The sequence below is a fragment of the Dasypus novemcinctus genome, chromosome 3 (genome assembly GCF_030445035.2).
Source record: "Dasypus novemcinctus isolate mDasNov1 chromosome 3, mDasNov1.1.hap2, whole genome shotgun sequence".
Lineage (NCBI taxonomy): Eukaryota > Metazoa > Chordata > Mammalia > Cingulata > Dasypodidae > Dasypus > Dasypus novemcinctus.
The window spans coordinates 61141413-61150252 of record NC_080675.1 but is presented as its reverse complement, the minus strand read 5'-3'; the positions used below and the strand labels follow the sequence as shown (position 1 = coordinate 61150252).

General features: G+C 47.6%; 1 protein-coding gene across 1 annotated transcript in view; it reads left to right on the top strand.

Annotated features, from left to right (window-relative positions):
- The first annotated feature begins 370 nt into the window (after positions 1-370).
- The window catches only part of ABHD12B (abhydrolase domain containing 12B), a 50720-nt gene continuing 42250 nt past the window's right edge, over positions 371-8840 (top strand). Inside the window, exons 1-3 of the mRNA XM_023587567.2 lie at positions 371-465; positions 7140-7267; positions 8315-8411. Of these exons, the coding sequence (XP_023443335.1) occupies positions 371-465; positions 7140-7267; positions 8315-8411 (320 nt within the window). The remainder of the gene's footprint in view (positions 466-7139; positions 7268-8314; positions 8412-8840) is intronic.

The following is an 8840-nucleotide window of genomic DNA, read 5'->3' as shown; positions in this document are numbered from 1 at the left end:
GGCCCCATGCGCGGAGACGCGCCTCGGGCCCGCGGAGGGCTCCGGCGCTCGGGGAGCAACGCCGGCGGCAGGAACCCGCGCTTCCCCGCCCCGCCCCCGCGGAGAGGGCGGGGCCGCCAGGGGGCCGCGAGGGCGCGGGCGGCGCGCGGGCGGAGGCTCCTGGCGGCGGCGCGTGCGGCTGCGGCGCGGGAGCCGGAGCGGGAGCCGGAGCCGGAGCCGGAGCCGGAGCGGGAGCCGGAGCCGGAGCGGGAGCCGGAGCGGGAGCGGGAGCGGGAGCGGGAGCCGGAGCCGGAGCCGGAGCGGGAGCGGGAGCCGGAGCGGGAGCGGGAGCCGGAGCCGGAGCCGGAGCGGGAGCCGGAGCGGGAGCCGGATGGGTGCGCACGACGGCCAGGCGCCCGCGGCGCCCGAAACCCCCGCCTGCGACTGCGTGGCGGCCTGGTGGGCCATGGTCGTGCGGAACCTGCGGTGAGTACCCCCTGCCCTCTTCATCCCCGCAGGGTCCCCGACGGCGCGGGAGGCCCAGGAATGGGGCTGGGGTGCGAAGGCAGGACCGGGGGCCGTCCCCGGGGTCCTCCCTCCTTGGGGACCCGAGACCCAGCACTCTGGCCCCCCGGGGTGGGGGCGGCTTGGGAGGCCCCAGGAACCCTGTGAACTCTGGGGCTCTTGGGACGGCGACATCTTCAACCTCAGCCCCAGCGGGCTGGGAAGCCTCGTGGATTGGATTTTTCAGGCTTCTGAAAACGTTCTGGGGCCTCTGAAGTAAAGATTCGAGAAAGATGGTTCAGGTTCCTGTAGCCATCCTGCTTATCTGCCTTTAGCATTTTACTAATATGAGGGGCCAGTTTTACCAGTAGTAGTAGTAATAATTACAGTAACGATGACAGTAAAAGGTGTTATAATTGGGGATGATATCCTCTGAGGTCGCTGGGCTGTGGAGGTAGAAAAGAATGGGAGCATCACTACCCAGAGGCCTAAGTGTCAGTCTCCAGCATGTGTTTAAAGAACACACCACCAAAATGCTAAAGATGCAGAGTGTATTTGTTGGAGAAAAACAGCGTTCACTGGGACACAGAGACTGATGGACCAAAGGCAGAAAATGTATTTATTGAGAAGCTCTCCCAACAGAGGAGGTCTGAAGAACAGACTTAAGTCTCCCCACCAGCAGGTGGGGGTCTGAAGAGAGACTTCAGCCCCCCTGTGGAAGGGGCAGATGTGAATTTATACAGTACATCAATAGGGCGGGAAATGTTAGTTCAAGGGGAGGGGGCTAGGGGCCAGAGTACAGCCTTGGGTCAATAAAGGGCTGTAAAAGCGAACTCTCTTTGTGTATGGCTTGGGGGTGGTGGGCTAGGAAGTAGGGTTTTCTTGGAACGAAGGAGGGTTTGATGGCCTGGAAGGGATGAGTGTCCTTATCTGCTCCATTCCCACGGTGATATGGCTCATTCTTGGGGGGAAAAGACGCTGTCTTCCACGCGTAGGCGGCTGGATCAGTTGATCGGAATGGAGCCACAGCCTTACGTAAGACCTGGTATCATTGCAAATCTCAAACAACGTTGAAACCCATGTCAGTTTTTACATTGCTTATATCTGAAATGTCTGTATGTCAGCTGGCTTTTTGCTTTCTTCCTTCATGAATCCTTGGTTTAAACAGTAGTTTTCCTCCCTGAGTCAACCAGCAATATATTGCCAGTCTTGTTTGTGTTGGAGACCCAGGACACCTGGGTATTTTCTTTTGTTGGTGGGGGAAGGTATTGGCATTTTTGTTTACCTTTTTATTCTTTTTCTTGTTTAATTTTTGCTGATTCCCAGATATCCAAGAATCCCATCCAGACACAGGAGGCTTCGTTTTGGAACATCCACAGTGATGATGACAGATAGGGATCTTCTCCTTTCCATTCCCCCCACAGCTCGGTGCAGAGAGCTGCTCTACCCTGGCCCAGTGGTGTGGCCTGGCCTCCCCCTCCTGAGCTGGAGGAACTCCCTAGCTGACTACACATACATGATTGCTGTGGGGAAGCTGGCGTCTACTCATATCTTTCTTCCATGTTGATGCCTGATGATTTAATAGCTATTTGTCAGTAAAGGATTTTATTAGGCAGAGAATCAAAGCTGCAGTTCACACTTCTGAGAACAACCCATTTTGTTGATAAGGGAGTGGGAGCTGGGGAACTGGGGACCCTCTATTACTTGCTTTTCTAATTAGTAAGTAAAAAAATAAGTCTGAAGAGAAACTTCCTGAAAGAATGGATAAAATATTAGTGCATTTCTTCATCCAAGTAGAAAATTACTGATCTGGTGTAAGAAGTGCCAAGGCTGAGGCACAGACCCATTTCTAGCACCCTGAATCTTTTTGTTTGTTTTGGCGGGGGCGGGGGGGGGGGGGGTTGATTAATTTAGATCAGCAGACTTCATAGAGGGCTTGCCAGGCCCTGCTTGTAGCACTGCATCTATTGCAATGTGTTGTGAGACTCAAGGAGAATATTTAATCTTAAGACTTTTTTAGTGATTGTTTTCTGAATGCCATGGGGATTTTATTTTATGAAAATTTCATCAGATGAGTTGCTAATGGTTAAGGTAGGTGAACTTAGGAGAGTAAATATCCACTGGCAATTTTTTGTTCTTATTAGAAAAATGGGAAAAGTACTCAGGAGAGAAATTGGGGAGGAACCAAATGGCTATTTTCCCCCTCATTTTTCCTCGTTTTATCCCAAGTGTTTGCACTTCTAAACACTGCTTAGAAAACCCCCATGGGTAAGCTGATAAGTTAATTATCCTTTCCACTGTATTGATTATCAGCTCTGTATCTGGCAGTCATCTCAGCTTGGGGACACAACAGTGAATAATAGACAGAAATCCCTGCTCTTGTGTGTGCGCATCAGTTAAGTTTCTATAGTAATGCCAAAAAGAGGCCCTTCCCCTCTCCCCCATAGCAACAATTAAGCACTGATCCCTCCTCCCTTATGAAAGAAATATACTTCTTTCTGAGCGTTTTCAAACTGTCAGTCAATATATATTTATTGGGCTCAGCCCTTATCTAGACGGAGAGGAATGTAAAAGAAACACAATAAGCCATGTAATTCTTCTCTGGTGCTTGGCATAGAGTTGGGAAGACAGGGCATGGAGGAACAATCAGAGGACAATTAAAGGTCAAATGGAGGCCCTGGTTATGATTAGTGAGAGGAGTGAAAAGAGAGGAAAGCATCCGTCTAGAGGCATTGCCGAAGAAGGGTTGCTTTAATGGGTGTAAAGGAAGGGGAGGATTTGGTTGGGGGGAGAACATGGACAGAATGTGTTGCTTGTTGAGCATGACACCTTAGCTGAGTGAATGAGCACATAGGAGGGACACCAAGCATGTCTTAATATTTGGAATTGTTCTGTTGCCAAGTGTGATTACATTTGGGCTTCCCCAAGCAGATTCATAGACTCCTCTGAGCATGATTGTACTTACCCAGGTATAACTGAGGTCCACCAGTTTTCACCAGCAGAAAACCCCTGTGGGGTGGTTGTGTAATTCCAGCTGCAGCTGATCAAAGTGAGAGCGAGAACAGCAAAGCATCAAGGTGGCTGTCTGTCTGATGTGGCTGCTGTGAGTGGGGATCAAGGCTGAAACCGCAGCCCTTGCCCAGATAAGTTCTGTTAGCCACTGGTGACTGTTGATCCTCACCTGATCTAGGGGAAATAAAATTGACAACCCCCTAGTTAAAAGAAGGGGCTTTGTATTATTGATACTCCCAGGGATCTGGTCACTCTGTTCTCTTCCTGCAGCGCTTCACAGACATGCCTCCAGCTATTTGAGAGAAGGGTCCTATATGAATTATTCCTTAAAAACAGAACCGTATTTCCCTTCACTGCCTCTGCTTCCTCAGCACCCTGCCTACCTTCAAAGGATAACTTAGTGGGAGATTAACAGGCAGGGAAGCAGTGAGTTCAAGGAGTCTGGAAAAAGAAAAGCAGGAGCTGATGACCTGGAAGGCAGCCTAGGATATCAGACTTCCTTTCAGTTCTGTCCATCTTGGCTTGATCTGTGGTTCAAAGCAGCTTCTCTGGGTTTTGATTTCTCAATTCTAAAATCAGAACAACAATGTCCTCCCCATCCTACCACCTTCATGAGGGCTATTTTAAAGTATTATGAAACCATCATTTTCATCTCTTGCTGGGACTGACTTTGAGTAGGCAATCGCCCACGTGTGATGTATTTAAAGAGCTATCCGTCACCCTTAGCCTATATATCTTTTCCACCCCTTCCTGAACTGCTGGAAATCCATCTTTTCCCTTCAAACGTATCTAAGCTGTCTGGTTTTTAAAAAGTCATTAACAATTGAAGGAGAATTCTGTTGTTTTTTTTTAGGTGTCTTTCTTTTGTGACTTCATTATCCTGAGAATACTAGACTTTAGGGGGGAAAAAGGGGTGGGACATAGGGCAAGGAAGGGACCCAGAGGGGTGTGTAGGAGAGAAGGGGCTCTAAAAACATTCTCTAAAAGCACAGTTTTTCCAGAGGACAGTCCTGTTCCTGAGGTTCATTTTTGCTTGCATGGATGTTGAGTAGAACTCACCAGGACTGTGACATCTCTTTGGAGATCATCCTAGGACTTTGGGGCCAGACAGACCTGGGTATCCAGTGGCTCCGCCATTCATTGGAGGTGTAGCCTGGGGAATGTTACTTTTCAGTTCCTCTGATTTGCAAAGCACAGAAAACAATTTTCTAAAATGCCTCTGGTTTAGCAGAGTAATCAGAACAGGGGAAACAGTTCATCAGAAAATATTTTCTATCCCCCCACCCTCATGATTTGATTACACTGAGCATTCTTAATGTTGAGCACTTGCAGCAGGAAAGAGGTTTGTTTAATGGATGATGTGGACAAAAACTGGAAGCAGGAGATGGTAACACTAACCTCTTATATCCCTTGTCCTTCATGGATTCCAAGGTAAGATATACTTTTTTAAAAAAAGATTATTTATTTATTTCTCCCTTCCAGAGTGGGAGAGAGGCGATCATTCTCTTGCACCACCTCAACTCCTGATCTGCTGCATCTTATTGTCTCTCCTGTGTCTCTTTTTGTTGCGTCATCTTGCTGTCCCAGCTCTCTGCGTGGGCCAGCACTCCTCCTCAGGGCAGCACTGTGCGTGGGCCAGCACTCTGCATGGGCCAGCTCGCCACACAGGCCAGCTTGCCTTCACCAGGAGGCCCTCGGCATTGAACTCTGATCCTCCTGTATGGTAGATGGGAGCCCAACTGCTTGAGCCACATCCGCTTCCCTAGCTACACTTTAAAAAATATGTATGTATTTATTAGAGAAGTTGTGAGCTTAAAACAAGCATGCATGATGTGCAGAATTCCCATATATCACCCCTCCACCAACACCATACATTGTTGTGGAACTGTTGTTACAGATTACAAAAGAACATCATCAGACCATCACCTCTAACTGTGATCCATAGCTTACATTTGGTACATTTTTCCATATACCCCCTATTATTAACACTACATATTAGTATTGTACATTTGTTATAGTTCACGAGCAAATGCTCTCATTTTAACCGCAGTCTATTTTTTAATATATACTTTTTATTAGAGAAGGATACACTCTTGATCTTCGTGTGAGATGTGGGTACAGACAGATGGCCTTAGTGACCTCCTCCTGGGCAAATCTTCACTTGTCTGCTAATGGCTCTGAGTTGGGTGGCTTGTGTCACAGGGAACAATGGGCTGGCAAGATGTCCCACATCCTGGTCAGGCCCCAGCCCTACTGTGCCCTTACCCCGGATCTCCCCTGCCTCCCACCTTGCTGCTGTTGGGTCCCCCTCTTCCACATCAGAAGTGGGGCTTGCCTCTCCCTGGCTCATTTCTTCCTAAGACCCAGGCAGAAGAGTGGAGCATCTGATGATTATTACTCCCTGCTTTGGGGGATGATGACTACTAATAACTAACACATGGAACTTTAGAAGTGTGGCATCTGTTAAACAGTTTGAGTTACTGATGACTTTGGGGTAGCCTCCGCATTCTTTTTTTTTTTTTTTTTTTTTTTAAGATTTATTTATTTAATTACCCCCCTTCCCCCGGTTGTCTGTTCTCTGTGTCTATTTGCTGTGTCTTGTTTCTTTGTCCGCTTCTGTTGTCGTCAGCGGTGCGGAAAGTGTGGGCGGCGCCATTCCTGGGCAGGCTGCACTTTCTTTCGTGCTGGGCAGCTCTCCTTACGGGGCGCACTCCTTGCGCGTGGGGCTCCCCTACGCGGGGACATCCCTGCGTGGCAGGGCACTCCTTGTGCGCATCAGCCCTGCGCATGGGCCAGCTCCACACGGGTCAAGGAGGCCCGGGGTTTGAACCGCGGATCTCCCATGTGGTAGACGGACGCCCTAACCACTGGGCCAAGTCTGTTTCCCGGCTTTCTTTTTTTTTTAAAGATTTATTTTTATTTTTTTCTCTCCCCTTCCCCGCCAGTTGTCTGTTCTCTGTGTCCATTTTGCTGCGTGTTCTTCTTTGTCTGCTTCTGTTGTTGTCGGCGGCACGGGAATCCATGTCTCTTTTTGTGGTATCCTCTTGCTGTGTCAGCTCTCTGTGTGGGCTGCGCCATTCCTGGGCAGGCTGAGCTTTCTTTCATGCTGGGCGGCTCTCCTTACAGAGCACACTCCTTATGCATGGGACTCCCCTACGTGGGGGACACTCCTGCGTGGCACGGCACTCCCTGCGCGCATCAGCACTGCACATGGGCCAGCTCCACACGGGTCAAGGAGGCCCGGGGTTTGAACTGCGGACCTCCCATGTGGTAGACGGATGCCCTAACCACTGGCCAAGTCCGCTTCCTGCTTCAGCTTTCTATGGGCTGCACCACTAAGGGTTAAAAGGGCCCCCTGGGAACAGGCCTGACTCCCGTGCACCTGTTCCTCTCTTGTCTGCTCCTGTCCTGGTCTCAGCAGCAAGCTGGGGGCCTACCTTATTGCTTTCCATACCTGTCTCCTTCTTAGGCCCAGCCCCAACCTCTACATAATTACAAACAGTTCTATAAAGGATTTTGTTTAAAGGCCGAGTTACCTGCATTTCCCAGTGTTATTCTCTGTAATTTGATTTAGGTCTTAAGAGAAAAAGAGACAAAAGATGAACTGATGTTGAAAACCTTATTTGTTTCACAATATCTTACAGATCTTTTCCACATTCCTGTTCAACACTTGGAAGAAAAATTGTCACTCTGTATGACAGCTTTACTAGTAAATCATTACAAGAACACATTTTCCCTCCTCTGATGGATATGTTAATATTTTTACATGTTTGTAAGTATGTACCTTGCAATAATTTGCCTATAGTTTTTTAAAAAGCAGTTTTATTGAGATCTATTCACATGCTATAAATCTATCCAAAGTGTACAATCAATGGTTTTTTAATATATATATGTTTAAATATAAACCTTTCACGAATTTGCCTATAGGTCTTTTCCCCCCCAGATAAAGAAGTAATTGTCCTTAAGGTTGTGACATAATGAAAAAGGCATGTCAGTTATAAAATTGTGGCTTGAGTTAAATGCTGAAACCTATTTAAATACTGACTTTGGGGTTCTTAGCATGAATCCCTGCAAACTGTTGGGAAGAGAAAGAAAAACATTGGCCTTGTGGATATGGTTTCAGTTCGGGAGATCAGTCTTCAAATCACCTGTTAATAAGGCTCTCTAACTGCTCACTGTAGTCTTTGCTTTTCTCCTTCCTCTTATTATCTGCATCTCTTGAAGATGTGACTGAGAGAAGGGGGAGATAGGAAGGAGGTGGCGCTGGTGTGAGGAGCTTATTTTTCCCGTGGTTCCTCTACCAAGCAGTGTGTTAGCCAGTGTAACACACCATCTTTCTAGCACATGGCAAGTGCTCTTACCTGTATGTCCCCAGGGATTTGTTGATGCTTGACGTTTCTTGACTCATGACTATTGATTAGGTTTCCCTTAGTGAAAAAGTGATGCTTGGCTTAACAGAATATTCATTATTTTCTCATGGGCCCATTTATCTTTTTAGTGGAGTGGTTTCCTCTGCTTTTAGTTTTAGACAGGGATAAAGATTTAATACACTCGATTATGGGCTACCATCCTAGTGCTATTTAAAATCGAGCAGCAGATGATATTTTTTTTCTTGCTGGCTCTTTTCCTGTCTCCCTTCTTGCTGGCTCTTTAGCTCTTTTGCTGGCTGGTTGGTAAAATAAAATACTCTTCCAGGAGGTGAGTACAGTAGCTTGCAACTTAAAAACATACTAATCATAAAGGCTAAGTACTTTTTTGTATCATGATCAAAAGATGTGGACTCTGGGAGTTAATTTTGATTTCTGCATTTCATTCAAAGCACCATTGTTTGTGGATTTAAAGAAACCAGAATCAAATATTCCTCACACCGTGAACTTCTACATCACAGTTGAACCTGGGGTGATACTGGGAATCTGGTGAGTGCAGCATTTGGACACTGGGTGGCATTATGGAAGGGTTTCCATGTTAGGGCAAGAGTGAGCAGTGCCATGTCTCTTTCCTGTGAAGAGGTTGACACTCCTTGGAGGCACTGGAAGTTATTCAATTTACCTTCCCTTTTTATTAAAATAGGATCTGCTTTTCAGAGATGTTACTTTGAAGTGGGAAACCATTTATAATTTGCAATTTACTTTGGGTCCTTCACCAGGCATCAAGGCCCCAGCCTCCTCCTCTCCTGCCTTGTTCTACACCATCCTTCCCCTCTCACTCTCTAGTGTAGACACAGAAGCTTTCTTTCTTGCCAGACCCACGCGCTCCCAGGATAGGCTCTGTCCAGAACTCTTCTTCCCATCTCGCTGCTCCCTCGCCTCCCTCTTTTTGCCTAGCTGACTGCCTACTCATCTTTG